Source organism: Bombina bombina, chromosome 4, assembly GCF_027579735.1.
Source record: "Bombina bombina isolate aBomBom1 chromosome 4, aBomBom1.pri, whole genome shotgun sequence".
Lineage (NCBI taxonomy): Eukaryota > Metazoa > Chordata > Amphibia > Anura > Bombinatoridae > Bombina > Bombina bombina.
Window position 1 is genome coordinate 1,175,264,744 of NC_069502.1, and position 16,937 is coordinate 1,175,281,680.

Sequence of the window (16,937 nt, forward strand, 5' to 3'; positions counted from 1 at the left end):
CCGAGTCTAAACACCCCTAACCTAATCTGCCGCCCCCGCTATCGCTGACACCTGCATTATACAATTAACGCCTATTCTGCTGCTCCGGACACTGCCGCAACCTACATTATCCCTATGAACCCATAATCTGCTGTCCCTAATGTCGCCGACACCTACATTATAATTATTAACCCCTAATCTGCCCCCCCAACATCGCCGCTACCTTACCTACACTTATTAACCCCTAATCTGCCGACCGGACCTCGCCACTATAATAAATGTATTAACCCCTAAACCTCCGCACTCCCGCCTCGCAAACACTATAATACATTGTACTAACCCCTAATCTGCCCTCCCTAACATCTTTGACACCTAACTTCAAGTATTAACCCCTAATCTGCCGACCGGACCTCGCCGCTATTCTAATAAATGTATTAACCCCTAAAGCTAAGTCTAACCCTAACACTAACACCCCCCTAAGTTAAATATAATTTTTATCTAACAAAATAAATTAAATCTTATTAAATAAATTATTCCTATTTAAAGCTAAATACTTACCTGTAAAATAAACCCTAATATAGCTACAATATAACAAATAATTATATTGTAGCTATTTTAGGATTTATATTTATTTTAAAGGCAACTTTGTATTTATTTTAACTAGGTACAATAGCTATTAAATAGTTATTTACTATTTAATAGCTACCTAGTTAAAATAATAACAAAATTACCTGAGGGGTTAATAAGTGTAGGTAAGGTAGCGGCGACGTTGGGGGGTCAGATTAGGGGTTAATACATATTATGTAGGTGTCGGCAATGTTAGGGGCAGCAGATTAGGGGTACATAGGGATAATGTATGTGGTGGCGGTGTGCGGTCGGCAGATTATGGGTTAAAAAAATTATTAGAGTGGCGGCGAAGTGGGGGGGCCTCGGTTTAGGGGTACATAGGTAGTTTATGGGTGTTAGTGTACTTTAGAGCACTGTAGTTAAGAGCTTTATAAACCGGCGTTAGCCCATAAAGCTCTTAACTCCAGACTTTTTTCTGCGGCTGGAGTTTTGTCGTTAGAGTTCTAACGCTCACTTCAACCAAGACTCTAAATACCGGTGTTAGGAAGATCCCATTGAAAAGATAGGATACGCAATTGGCGTAAGGGGATCTGCGGTATGGAAAAGTCGCGGCTGGAAAGTGAGCGTTAGACCCTTTCCTGACTGACTCTAAATACCAGCGGGCGGTAAAAAGCAGCGTCAGGACCCCTTAACGCTGCTTTTGACGGCTAACGCAGAACTCTAAATCTAGGCGTTAGTATCCTTTGTTGAAAAGAAAGAGGTAGGCTCAGAAACAGCAAAGCACTACAAGAGAGCTTGCTGTTAATTGATTGCTGCAAATATCTGCCACTTTTCATTGATTACCCAATGTGGTTCAGCTAGCTCCCAGTAGAGCTCTGCTACAGATACCAAGAGAACAAAGCAAATTTGATAATAGAATTAAATTGGAATGCTGTTTATAATTGTATGATCTATCTGAATCATGAGAGAAAAAACTGGGTTTAATGTCCCTTTAACATCCCATATTATAGTGTCATTGCCTGCAAAGTGTTTTGAAAGATGAAATAAATCAAACTCACTAATCACCTGATTGGGCAGGTGTGCCAGTCTGACCAATCAAAGGCTCTACCGTCAAGGTTATTTTAGGTTACAAATGTTGTTATAACCTACATTATAGTTAAAGTGAAGGTCAAGTCTGGGGTTGTGCTTAGCAGTTTTCAATATTTTAGCTAAAATGAGTATGATGTTCATTCATCAAAGTATAGATAGATACAAGCAAAAGTTTTATATTTTACGTTTTGTAACCGCTCCGTTTCAGCTGTAAAATCTGCCCGTCATAGTGCCTTTATTGATTGACATCTTTTGGCTCCAATCTATTGTTTTACCCCATGGCGTCCAGCCCTTTTTCCCTTTCGTCATTGTCAGCTTATGCGCATGCGTGTAAGTAAACATTGCGTCATCATCGTCATGCTCGTCCCTGTAACGCGCATGCTTTGTCCGCTCGCAAAATTACTGCATACAAAGTTACGGCCATTAATTACACGCATGCGCTATTGAGCTGACCATACGCATGCGCATTTCAAACAGAACAAGGCTGCACGAGCGTAGTCCCATTGTAAGAAACAAAGCAACGTCATCAAAGCAGAATAAAGAAGTCTTGTATGGGCGGAGATAAACACGATAACGGAGCAGCATTATAAATACATTTTTTTGTCCAAAGGGTTAGTTATTTATACATATAAAGTAAGCGAATTTAATGTTTTTAAGATAATCTTCAACATGATGTATTTTGAATCCCAAAAATTGACCTTCACTTTAAAATAAAACACCAAATACATAAAAAAAAATGGAGTGCTTACCCTTCTAAAGATTGCAAACTAGAAGAAACGAATTTGCTGTGCACAAAATGCTAAACTAAATATTTAATTAAAATAAACACAACCTAAAATAAATTATGCAACAAACTATAAAAATAAGTAATAATTGAAATCACACGATCGTTAATGCAGTGGCTTGATTTTAATGATGGCATCAGGTCGGGGGGGGGGAGTACTTATGATGCTAGGCACGCTCTCCAGGCTGTGATCCCATTTAGGAAGCGGATAGGGTTTTAGTAAAACCAAACGGCCAGGATGTTCCATATGCTATCCTAACAATACTGAAGCCAAGCGAAGTTAGGACAGCATGGAACGTCATAATAGCGGGAAGGGGTTAAAATAGCCCAAAAAATAGGAGGTCTCCTAATTATGTTTATAACATAAAGAAAACTGCACAAAAGTTGCAAATTAAAATATTAATTATAATACAAAGATCTACACATTTCAGTCACATTTATAGAAGTAAACTGAAAGGTCTATTAAAATCACGTGCTCTGTATAAATTATACAAGTTTAATTTCATGTCCTTTTAATGATAGAGCCAATATTTAGACATTACAATTGATAGAGCAAATTCATTTTGTAAATACATTTGAATATAGCATGAATGTCAAGGTTCTACCAATCAAATCTAAAAGCATGTGCCCATCCCTGTGACTATAGTATTACTTGACATGCCCTAAGAATGAGAAAAGCTGGTGTAGTTTGGAGAAATATGTCCTAACTGCACATGGCTTTTATGCGACAAACAACACTCAACCGTTTGTTTTATGAGAATTCTAGAGGATGGGGTTCTATGCTGCAGGAAGTTAAGGCTTACAAGATAGAAGTGACTTTATTTATGTCAATGAGTTAATCTCGCCACTGGCCCTTCTCACAAGGGGTGGATAAAAAGAATTGAGTCTTATTTTCCAGTAACAATGTTGTAGCAGTTTTTTTTTATGGAGACATATTCCTTTAACAAATAGGGGCCGATTTATCATGGCCCGAATGGGGCCAAATACATCTGTTTCCGCACGAGCCTTGGGGCTCGCTGGAAACAGGAGTTAAGAAGCAGCGGTCTTAAGGTTTATTTGTGTATATTAATTAGCTGATTTTGTGTTCTGAAGCCACAACCTATTAAAATGGGTTGAGCTTGTAGGTATAATCAGATCTCATTACTTTATTACATTGTGTACATATACATGCTTCTTTATCTTATATCTGTCCATAAACCAATCACCAATACTTGAAGAGAACAATGGAAAATTAACATTTTATTACCTTATCTCTTCTATACCCCGCTGGGAGTGTAATTTCTTTTACTGGATGTGTTTATACAGCTTGGCCTTAAGGCCAAAAACGTTTAGAATAGGTGGGGATACCACAGGCTAAATCAGCTATTTTAAATGCCTGTAAACAATTAAATACACTCCAGCAGGTAAAGTGGATCATTGGGAACAAATTAAAGGGGATACATATTTTGAGTAAATTGTCCCTTTAAGCTAATTCATACCAAAATAATAAAAAGTGAGACATAGGGCCCCATTTATCAAGCAGCAATAGCGGTTTAGGAGCCCCGACGTTTCAGGCTCACCTGAAACGATAGTTAAATAGCAGCGGTCTGCCCAAGCTATAATAAATGGAGCCCATAGAACATAATTATGTGCAAGTGAAATTAGATGTTAAAATAATAAAATTGTTTCCAATCACAGAAGGAACAATGCTCCTCTCTAAAGGTATATTAAAGGGACAGTCAACACCAGAATTGTTGTTGTTTAAACAGATAGATAATCCCTTTATTACCCATTCCCCAGTTTTGCATAACCAACACAGTTATATTAATATACTTTTTACCTCTGTGATTACCTTGTATCTAAGCCTCTGCAGACAGCCCTATATTTTAGTGTTATCTTTATGACATACATGAACTAACGCCCTCTAGCGGTGAAAAACTGTCAGAATGCTTTCACATAAGAGACGGCCTTCAAGGTATAAGTCTAGGGGGTACATTTATCATGGTGCGGACAGAATCATGTCCGCCGCACATCGATTAATGCCGACAGCATATGCTGTTGGCATTTATCATTGCACGCTAGCAGATTTGCCGCTAGCAGGGGGTGTCAATTAACCTGATCGTATTCGATCGGGCTGATTGCTGTCCACCACCTCAGAGGTGGCAGATGAGTTAAGGAGCAGCGGTCTTAGGATCTTAACTTCCGCTTCAGACGGAACTGAAGTGGAGTGCGTCGGAAGCAGAATCCGCTGCTTCATAAATCGACCCCTAAGACATTAGCATATGAGCCTACCTAGGTTTAGCTTTCAACTAAGAATACCAAGAGAACAAAGTAAATTGAAAAATTGTTTAAAATGACATGCCCTATCTGATTCATGAAAGTTTATTTTGGACTGGGTGCTAAGGTTTTTTAAAGTGTTTTTTAATTTTATATTTTTAAAAATATTTTTTTTTTAACTTTTTTTTTTATTTTAGATCCCCAAGACTTACACTGTTGGAAAGGCGATTACCTTTCCAACGGTGGATCTGTAGCTGCTTAGATGCCTTAGATACAGGCTTCTAAGCAGCATGCCCCCTGCTCCTATATTTAACATTGTTAATGTTAGATAAAGTTGGGTGGTGATGTCATCACGTCATTGCGCGTGACGTCACTGTGCATAACGTGAAGCCCCGGCGATGCCTATCACTATGCAGGTCCGATCGCCGGGGTAGGAGCGGGTGGGAGCCCCCAGATCTCCCTCAATGTGGGAGAGTGCTAGCGACGGCTCAGAGTGGGAAACTCTGCGACGGCTCAGAGCCGTCATTAGCACTCAAGGGGTTAAACACTTAAACACTTAAAGGGATATTAAACCCATTTTTTTTTCTTTTATGATTCAGATAGAGCAGCAATTTTAAGCAACTTTCAAATTTACTCCTATTATCATTTTTTCTTTGTTTTCTTGGTAACTTTATTTGAAAAAGCAGGGATGTATGCATAGGAGCCGCCCATTTTTGGTTCAGCACCTTGGATAGTGCTTGCTGATTGGTGGCTACTGAGACAGAAGAAAAAAATAATAATAGGAGTAAATTAGAAAGTTGCTTAAAATTGCTGCTCTATCTGAATCATTAAAGAAAAAAAATGGGTTTAGTGTCCCTTTAATAGTTTTCATGCAACTCCCTCTAATTATAGGTGCTGCCATTATGTTACCTAGGTTACACTGCAGGTATCTAAAGGAGAATTACTGCACATGCGCAAACACGTCAGCACTGAAATATAGTGAAAGCTAGATTTCAACATGGCGGCACCCATGACTAGAGGGAGGAGGGGAATAACCTTAATTCTAAACTTTTAAAATATATTTAGACTTTAGTGTCCCTTTAAAGAGACATTCTAATGCAATAATGCCACACACTCATTTGTTAGATCAAGTATACTTTTACATTACTGACCCTAGATAATTATGTGTTTAACCGATAAAAAGTGGTTAACTGCATAGGTAAATTCCTGCTCAGGGGCTCCAAAACATGACATTCCTAAGCAGGACACAGGCGGACAACCAATCAGGAGTCACCCTCAGCTGTGTCTTGCTGGGGAGCTGCAGCTCACAAGCTGGACCTTACCTATGTGTTTAACCCCTTTGTGGGGGGTTTAACACACATTTATGTAAAAACAATTATGAGCTGTAACAAATAACAGTATGTCATTTTTGCTTCACAAGGTCCTCTTTAATCCCTTAGAATGTTAGGTTACCGAATAAAATGCCTTAAAGGGACAGTCTAGACCCAATACTTATTTTTTTTATTACTTTTTGTTACATACGAGACAAGCATCTTACAACGGGTTCCTCATCTATAAGTTTGTAAGAAGTACATAAAACTTTTTAAATAATCATCGTTAGCAGCCGAAAATGGCCGCCAAGCTCCGCCCACAGCTTTCTTCTTGCCCAGTTAGCTGTTTTCTTGTATGACAGTTTAGCAGTACACGTTTAATATTTTTCAGTTAGCAATTTCAAATTGCACCTGCACAAATCAGCGTGTGTGAGTAGGAAAACGTATTCACGAGTCGATTGTGATTGGAGAAACTTAACATATGAAAATATACAAACAATAAGTGGGCGGATGAATATTTAAAGGTTTCATGTACTTCTTACAAGCTTATAGATGTGGGACCAGTTCCAGGAAGCTTCGCTAGCATATATCAATAAGAAATTAAAATTATGTATTGGGTCTACAATGTCCCTTTAAGATTCAGACCTACGTGTTTTATCCAAATGTAATTACATATTTTAAAGAAAAAGGATGAAGAACAGTTACTTCATACACCATCAATTCAAGAACTCTAATACTGTATACCTTCAGCTTTGTTTCTATTGGATATTATTCTGGTATATAATTTGTTTTAAGGGGAATAAAAGATACCTAAACCTCTACTTATAACCCAGACTGTGGTGATAAGCAATGTAATATACATGTTGTATGTTTGATGTATTGACTGACGCTTATGTTATGCACATACACACATTCTATTTCTTATAAGTGCTCACTTGTGGTAGGTACATTTGTAGTTTTTCATCCATAAAGTAACGAGCAATATGTATATCTAAAGCACATAGACACACTCTGCCCTCCATAAGCATTAACCCATTGTGTGCCTATAAAAAAAAAAATAATCTTAGTGTTTTTTATTTTTCGTGATTTTAGTGTTTATTATTTTTGGAAAACTTAGATTATTTAAATTTTTCGTAGGATTTGTTTTTTATCTTAGTAGTAATTTAGATTTTTTTTATTTTTTTCGTAGTGTTAGGTTTTTTTAAATCTGTAATTTAGATATTTTAATTGGTAGTTTTTTTATTTTATTAGAATAGTAATGTTAATTTAATATATAGTTTAATCTTAGTTTTTTTTTATTTCACAGGTAAGTTTTTATTTATTTAAAGTTATATTGTAATTTTAATTTAAAGTTAGGGGGTGTTAGGTTTAATTTAATGTTTTGCGATGTAGGGTGGCAGCGGTTTTGGGGTTAATAGGTTTATTTAGTGGCGGAGATGTGGGAGGCCGGAGGTTTAGGCGTTAATAACTTTATTTTGTGGCAGTGATGTCGGGGAGCGGCAGAATAGGGGTTAATATAGCTATACCGACGCGACTCGTAAAATGCATTCCTGGCCATTACGCTGAAATTGACCTTTTTTAGCGATAAAATCCGCAACTCAAAACTTGTGATCTAGGTGTTTGTGAGCAAGATTATGGGGCCTATTTATCAAGCTCCGTATGAAGCTTGATGCCCCGTGTTTCTGGCGAGCCTTTAGGCTCGCCAGAAACACAAGTTATGAAGCAGCGGTCTAAAGACCGCTGCTCCATAATCTGTCTGCCTGCTCTGAGGACATCACCGAAAATCAACCCAATCCAATACGATTGGGTTGATTGACACCCCCTGCTGGCGGCTGATTGGCCGTGAATCTACAGAGGGCGGTATTGCAACAGCAGTTCACAAGAACTGCTGGTGCAATGATAAATGACGAGAGCGTATGCTGTCGGCATTTATCGATGTGCGGCGGACATGATCCGCAATATCGGATCATGTCCACTCGCACGTTCTTAAATATGCCCCTAAGTCTCTTGCCCTTGAATCTTTCCCTTATATTCTTAAGTTATATTTAACCTCTTAAGGGTCTGCACCACTTGAAGTATTATTCACTCCCTTACAAGGCCATTTGCCCATAGGAATATATAATTACTTACTGCAAATAAAAAATATTTTTTGGATACCATTATATCTCCTCACAACTTACTAAAATACAAATATATAATGTTACTTTATAAGCTGTTTGTCCTTTTTATCTTTACAGGATAATAACAAAGTTCTGCAGGAAGTTTGCAACGGAGAAAATAATAAGATAGAAGAAGAAATCCGAATTAACGGGACTGTAAACGAATGGGCGGGAGGAGGAGGAGGTGGCGGAGGTGCAACGTATGTGTATAAGGTGAAATATTTCTGTATTACTTAACATGTAAACATCTAGAATAAGAAAAAAAAAACAATGGTAACTATACCTAGATATCTGTAGGTTTGAATTTAATTTCTTAATAGTATTTACCGTTCTATGCATAGCACATCTGCTATTTAGCAGGCTGAGAGGGTTTAGTAATGCTAGAGGATACCTCACAACATTGTACAGAGGCTTTCTGGGACAGGCAAGAGACAGAAGCTTGTTGTCATTGGCTGTGGGTGGAACCACAATGTAAGAGGCGGGCTGTAGCTGTGATATACGCGGAAAAGGTGTATTGTGGGCAGGGAAGGACATAGTCAGAGCATGACATGAGTGGGGCTGGGACAGACACTCCTATACTCCAATAATGAGTGGGGCTGGGACAGACACTCCTATACTCCAATAATGAGTGGGGCTGGGACAGACACTCTTATACTCCAATAATGAGTGGGGCTGGGGCTGGGACAGACACTCCTATACTCCAATAATGAGTGGGGCTGGGGCTGGGACAGACACTCCTATACTCCAATAATAATGTTTTACTTACAAAATTTATGACAAATCAGTGATTGCTTATTGTCTAGTTGGGTACATGACCCTTACATGCCTCTCAGGATTCTGGTTGGAAAAATATGAGCTAAAATTGTTTGGGGTTTGGGGGGCAGCGGATTACAAGAGTAAGGCAGCACAAAAACTAAATACACCACTAGGTTTGTGAACAATATTATTAACACCGTTTTATAAAGCCTTTTTATTTTTTAGGAGTAGAATGCATACTTCTTTACGTTTAGTAAAACAGACCAGCAGTACTGTAAATGAATACTGTAATAGTCTTTTCTTTATAGGATTCGCATAACCCACATAGCCAACATTGTTCAACTTCAAGAACTTTTTATTAACTGACAAAAACCCTCCTCTTGCTGGGAAATACCTCAGGCTTGCCCCCAGTGGCAGATTATATGAACTGCAACAAACAGGCAATGTCTGCTGGAAGAAACCATTATGAAAGTTTCATTACAAACACAACTGAGGAGTAACATTACTGAAAGTTATGCAAATATATTAAAGAGACATTATACTGCTGGACACAACTACATCAGCAGGGTTACTACTCACTATTATTATTATTACTACTACTCAAATTTGTTATTATTATTATTATTATTCCTATTCATTATTATTATTATTATTACTACTACTACTCACTATTACTATTATTATTATTATTTCTTTCATGTAATTGGCAAGAGTCCATGAGCTAGTGACGTATGGGATATACAATCCTACCAGGAGGGATAAAGTTTCCCAAACCTCAAATGCCTATAAATACACCCCTCACCACACCCACAATTCAGTTTTACAAACTTTGCCTCCTATGGAGGTGGTGAAGTAAGTTTGTGCTTGATTTTTTTGTTTTCTTCTATGATAAGCGCTTCTAAGCATTCTGAAGCCCAATTCCTCTCAGAGTACAGTGTTTGTTCGAGGGATGTGAAGAGAGTATTGCCTATTGATTTTTTATGGTTTCCCTCGCGGGAAATCTTTTTTTAAAGGGTTCTCTGTTATCAGTTGTAGAGATTCATCTCCTACCTCCCTTTTCAGATCGACGATATACTCTCATATACCATTACCTCTACTGATAACTGTTTCAGTACTGGTTTGGCTACCTGCTATATGTGGATGGGTGTCTTTCGGTAAGTATGTATCATTATTTTAAGACACTCTCAGCTATGGTTTGTGCTTTATGTATTTATATAAAGTTCTAAATATATGTATTTACTTATATTTGCCATGAGTCACGTCTATGTGTATTTCCCTTTTTCAGTCTGGCAGTTTCAATATGGGAATCATGTTTTAAGAAGTTTTTGTCTTACCTGGTGTATAGTCTTTTTTTCAATTTTACTTGTTTTTCTTTTAAAAAAATTGCTGCCAAATTAGGCTTGCGAGGGTGCAAAATGCTTGTTATTTATTGCGTCATTCTTGGTGCAAGAATTTTTTGGCGCGAGTGTGCGTCTATGATGATGCAAGTTCGTCATTTCCTGTGTCGTAGTTGATGCCAGGTTGTTTGGCATGAAGTTGTGTTTGTTATTACGCGAGTTGCGTCATTTCCAGAAGTTTGTTGGCGCCAAAGAATGTATATACTTCCTTTTGCGTTGTGCGTCATACTTGGCGCCAAAAAATTTAATTTTGTTTTACCCCACTTTCTATATGCTCCTTGCCTTTTTTATGCTCAGAGGGCTATGCTATTTGCTTTTTTGTCAATTTTAGCATTTGCATTTTTTCCCATTCCTGAAACTGCTATATGTGGAAATAAGATATTTTTGTTTAAATGTTATTTTTTTCTTTTACATTTTACAAGATGTCTCAATCTGATCCTGTCTCAGAAGCTGCTGTAGGAACCATGCTGCATGAAAACAGTTCTACCAAAGCTAAGTGTATCTGTTGTAAGATAGTGGAGATTATATCTCCTGCTGTAGTATGTAACAGTTGTCATGATAAGCATGAAGAAAAGGTTTCTATTAGTGCTAGTACAGTATCTGTTGTTCCCTCAACATCTAAAGTACATGATATCCCTATTGATATGAAAAATTATATTGCTGATGCGATACAGAAGGCTATGTCTGCTATTCTGCCTTCAAATAAACGTAAAAGGTCTTTTAAAACTTCTCATACTTCTGATGAGAATGGTAATGACCGATAACATACTGATATATCCTTCTCTGATGAGGATCTCTCTGACTCAGAAGATCCTACTTCAGACATTGACACTGATAAATCATCTTATCTTTTTAAGATTGAGTATACTCTTTCTTTGTTAAAAGAAGTGTTGATAACTTTGGATATTGAGACCTGCCATTTCTATAGCTGATGTTGCGGCTGCATCAACTTTTTGGTTGGATAGCGTATCACAATGAGAAAAAGACTCTGATTTGCATAGCATTGTTTGTTTGCTTCGACATGCTAATCATTTTATCTGTGATGCTATTTTTTATCATCAAGATTGATGTTTAATCTATGTTTTTGGCTATTTTAGCTAGAAGAGCATTATGGCTCAAATCATGGAATGCTGACAATCTAGGTTGCTATCTCTATCATTTCAGGGTAATAATTTATTTGGTTCCCAGTTGGATTCTATTATTTCCACTATTACTGGGGGGAAGGGAGTTTTTTTGCCCCAAGATAAAAAGGTCTAAGGGTAAATCTAAAGCTTACAATTGGTTTCGTTCCTTTCACCAGAATAGAGAACAGAAAACCACTCCTTCCCCTAAAAACTCTGGCTCCAATTGGAAGCCATCTTCGAGTTGGAAGAAATCCAAGCCTTATAAGAAACCAAAGCCAGCCCCCAAGAATGCATGAAGGTGCAGCCCTCAATCCAGTTCTACTGGTGGGGGGCAAATTGAAATTTTTTAAAGACATTTGGGCAGGTTCCGTTCAGAATCATTGGATTCAGAATATTGTTTCTTAGGGGTATTGAATAGGTTTCAGAATAAGACCTCCTGTGAGAATGTTTTTTCTCTCTCACATTCTATCAAAACCTGTGAAAGCTCAGGCCTTTCTGAAGTGTGTTTCATAATCTGGAGCTTTCAGGAGTAATTGTACCAGTTCCACTTCTGGAACAGGGTTTGGGTTTTTATTTAAATCTATGCATTGTCCCAAAGAAGGAAAATGTATTCAGACCAGTTGCGGATCTGAAATGTTTGAATCATTTTGTAAGGGTCCCAACTTTCAAGATGCTGACTATAAGGACTATTCTGCCTTTTTTTCAGCAAGGTCTTTTTATGTCCACAATAGACTTAAAGGATGCATATCTTCACATTCGGATTCATCCAGACCACTATCGGTTTCTGAGATTCTCTTTTCTAGACAAGCATTACCAATTTGCCGCTCTTCCATTTGGCCTAGTGACAGCTCCAAGAATCTTTTTCAAGGTTCTAGGTGCCCTTCTATCTGCAATTAGAGATCAGGGTATTGCGGTGTTTCCTTATTTGGACAATATCTTGGTACTGGCTCAATCTTTTCATTTAGCAGAATCTCACACAAATCAACTTGTGTTGTTTCTTCAAAAACATGGTTGGAGGATCAATTTACCAAAGAGTTTCTTTATTCCTCAGACAAGGGTCACCTTTTTAGGTTTCCAGATAGATTCAGCATCCATGACTCTGTCTTTAACAGACAAGAGACGAATGAGATTGGTTTCTGCCTGTCGAAACCTTAAGTGCTGAATCAATGGTGCAGGGATTATACTCGGATATCACAATTGATATTCTTAAATCCCAACACTCAACTCTAACTGACTTGGTGGTTAAACCATCACCTTATTGTTCAAGGGGCCTCCTTTGTTCGTCCTTCCTGGACTATCATTTCAACAGTTGCAAGTCTCACAGGTTGGGAATCTGTCTGGAGGTCTCTGACAGCACAAGGGGTTTGGAATCCTCAAGAGGCGAGGTTACCAATTAATATTTTAGAACTCTATGCTATTTTCAGGTCTCTTAAGGCCTCTACTAAAGAGAGAATCATTCATTCATTTTCAGACAGACAATATCACAACTGTGGCATATGTCAATCATCAGGGTGGGACTCGCAGTCCTTTAGCAATGAAAGATGTATCTTGAATACTTTATTGGGTAGAATTCAACTCCTGTCTAATTTCTGCAATACATATCCTGGGTGTAGACAATTGGAAGCGGATTATCTCAGCCTTCAGACTTTACATACAGGGGAGTGGTCTCTCCATCCAGATGTATTTTGTCAGATTGTACAGATGTGGGGTCTTCCAGAAATAGATCTCATGGCATCCCATCTAAACAAGAAACTTCCCAGGTATCTTTCCAGGTCCAGGGATCCTCAGGCGGAGATGGTGGATGCGTTAGCAGTTCCTTGGCCTTACCAACCTGCTTACATCTTTCCGCCTCTAGTTCTTCTTCCAAGGGTGATCTCCAAGATCATAATGGAACAATCGCATGTGTTTCTGATAGCACCAGCATGGCCTCACCGGTTTTGGTATGCAGATCTTGTCCAGATGTCTAGTTGCCAACCTTGGCCACTTCCTTTAAGGCCAGACCTTCTTTTTTTAAGGGCCGTTTTTTCCATCAGGATCTCAAATTGCTAAATTTGAAGGTATGGAAATTGAACGCTTAAGTGCTTAGTCATAGAGGTTTCTCTAACTCAGTGATTAATACTATGCTACAGGCTTGTAAGTCTGTTTCAAGGAAGATTTATTATCGGGTTTGGAAAGCCTATATTTCATGGTGTTTTTCTCATAAAGAGAGAATCATTAATTCGTTTTCAGACAGACAATATCACAACTGTGGCATATGTCAATCATCAGGGTGGGACTCGCAGTCCTTTAGCAATGAAAGATGTATCTTGAATACTTTATTGGGTAGAATTCAACTCCTGTCTAATTTCTGCAATACATATCCTGGGTGTAGACAATTGGAAGCGGATTATCTCAGCCTTCAGACTTTACATACAGGGGAGTGGTCTCTCCATCCAGATGTATTTTGTCAGATTGTACAGATGTGGGGTCTTCCAGAAATAGATCTCATGGCGTCCCATCTAAACAAGAAACTTCCCAGGTATCTTTCCAGGTCCAGGGATCCTCAGGCGGAGATGGTGGATGTGTTAGCAGTTCCTTGGCCATATCAACCTGCTTACATCTTTCCGCCTCTAGTTCTTCTTCCAAGGGTGATCTCCAAGATCATAATGGAACAATTGCATGTGTTTCTGATAGCACCAGCATGGCCTCACCGGTTTTGGTATGCAGATCTTGTCCGGATGTCTAGTTGCCAAGCTTGGCCACTTCCTTTAAGGCCAGACCTTCTTTTTTTAAGGGCCGTTTTTTCCATCAGGATCTCAAATTGCTAAGTTTGAAGGTATGGAAATTGAACGCTTAGTGCTTAGTCATAGAGGTTTCTCTAACTCAGTGATTAATACTATGCTACAGGCTTGTAAGTCTGTTTCAAGGAAGATTTATTATCGGGTTTGGAAAGCCTATATTTCATGGTGTTTTTCTCATAAATTCTCTTGGCATTCTTTTAGAATTCCTAGAATTTTACAGTTTCTTCAGGATGTTTTGGATAAAGGTTTGTCTGCAAGTACTTTGAAGGGACAAATCTCTGCTCTTTCTGTTTTATTTCATAGAAAGATTGCTAAGCTTCCTGATAGTCACTGTTTTGTTCAGGCTTTGGTTCGTATCAAGCCTGTTATTAAATCAATCTCTCTTCCTTGGAGTCTTAATTTGGTTTTGAAGGCTTTGCAGGCTCCTCCTTTTGAGCCTATGCATTCTTTGGATATTAAACTACTTTCTTGGAAAGTGTTGTACCTTTTGACTATCTCTTCAGCTAGAAGAGTTTCTGAATTGTCTGCTCTCTCTTGTGAGTCTCCTTTTCTGATTTTCCATCAGGATAAGGCTGTTTTGCGGACTTCGTTTAAATTTATTCCTAAGGTTGTGAATTCGAACAACATTAGTAGGGAAATTGTTGTTCCTTCCTTGTGTCCTAATCCTAAGAATATTTTTAAAAAATCTTTACATTCTTTGGAATGTTGTAAGAGCTTTTAAATATTATGTCAAAGCTACTAAAGATTTCAGGAAGACTTCTAGTCTATTTGTTGTTGTCAGAAAGCCTCTGCTATTTCTTTGGCATCTTGGTTAAAGCTTTTGATTCACAAGGCTTATTTGGAGGCGGGGCAATCTCCGCCTCAGAGAATTACAGCTCATTCTACTAGATCAGTCGCCACTTCTTGGGCTTTTAAGAATGAAGCTTCAGTTGATCAGATTTGCAAAGCATCAACTTGGTCTTCTTTGCATACATTTACTAAATTTTACCATTTTGATGTATTTGCTTCTTCTGAAGCAGTCTTTGCTAGAAAAGTTCTTCAGGCAGCTGTCTCAGTTTGATTCTTCTGCTTATGATTTAAATTTTTTTCTTGTAATTTATGTGAAATTTATGAGAAAGACTTATTTTTTTGTGTGGATTTAATTTTTTCAGTGAAAATAGCTGTTTTTATTTTATCCGTCCCTTTCTAGTGACTCTTCTGTGGTCTTCCACATCTTGGGTATTTCTATCCCATACGTCACTAGCTCATGGACTCTTGCCAATTACATGAAAGAAAACATAATTTATATAAGAACTTACCTGATAAATTCATTTATTTCCTATTAGATCCCATGAGGCCCACCCTTTTTATGGTGGTTATGATTTTTGTATAAAAGCACAATTATTTTTCCAGTTCCATTTTTTTATGCTTTTTTACTCCTTTTTATTATCACCCCACTACTTGGCTATTCATTAAACTGAATTGTGGGTGTGGTGAGGGGTGTATTTATAGGCATTTTGAGGTTTGGGAAACTTTGCTCCTCCTGGTAGGATTGTATATCCAATACGTCACTAGCTCATGGACTCTTGCCACTTACATGAAAGAAATGAATTTATCAGGTAAGTTCTTACATAAATTATTATTATTATTAGTCAATATTATTATTATTATTATTATTATTTTGCTACTCACTATTATTATTATTATTGCTATTACTACTTACTCTTTTTATTATTATTCCTACTACTCACTATTATTATTGTTAATATTATTATTACTACTTACTATTATTACTACTAACTTATTATTATTATTATTATTATTATTCACTATTATTATTATTATTACTACTCATTATTATTATTATTACTACAACGACTACTTATTATTATTATTATTGTTATTATTATTACTACTACTTACTATTATGGTTATTATCATTATGACTCATTATTATTATTATTATTACTACTACTCACTATTATTATTATTATTATTATTATTATTATTATTACAATACTACTTACTTTTATTATTGTTGCTATTATTATTACTACTCACTATTATTATAATTATTACTATTACTACTTACTATTGTTATTGTTATTATTATTATTACTACTCACTAATATTATCATTATTACTACTATTTACAAATATTATTACTTACTATTATTATTATTAGTAGTAGTACTCACTATTACTGTTATTACTACTACTCACTATTATTATTACTACTACTACTTACTATTCACTATTATTATTACTACTCATTATTATTATTATTACTACAACGACTACTTATTATTATCATTATTGTTGTTATTATTATTACTATTACTTACTATTATGGTTATTATCATTATGACTCATTATTATTATTATTATTATTACTACTACTCACTATTATTATTATTATTATTATTATTATTACAATACTACTTACTTTTATTATTGTTGCTATTATTATTACTACTCACTATTATTATAATTATTACTATTACTACTTACTATTGTTATTGTTATTATTATTATTACTACTCACTAATATTATCATTATTACTACTATTTACAAATATTATTACTTACTATTATTATTATTATTATTATTATTACTACTCACTATTATTGTTATTACTACTACTCACTATTATTATTACTACTACTACTTACTATTCACTATTATTATTATTATTACTACTACTCACTATTAATATTACTAATTTTCTCTACTGTGCTTGCAGCTTTCCTCAGAGC

At 36.7% G+C, this 16,937-nt stretch overlaps 1 protein-coding gene across 1 annotated transcript in view; it reads left to right on the plus strand.

The window, feature by feature from the left end:
• ALK (ALK receptor tyrosine kinase) overlaps nucleotides 1-16,937 on the plus strand; it is a 633,273-nt gene that overhangs the window by 487,617 nt on the left and 128,719 nt on the right. The window contains exons 11-12 of the mRNA XM_053712803.1: nucleotides 2,146-2,157; nucleotides 8,236-8,357. Coding sequence (XP_053568778.1) covers nucleotides 2,146-2,157; nucleotides 8,236-8,357 — 134 coding nt within the window. The remainder of the gene's footprint in view (nucleotides 1-2,145; nucleotides 2,158-8,235; nucleotides 8,358-16,937) is intronic.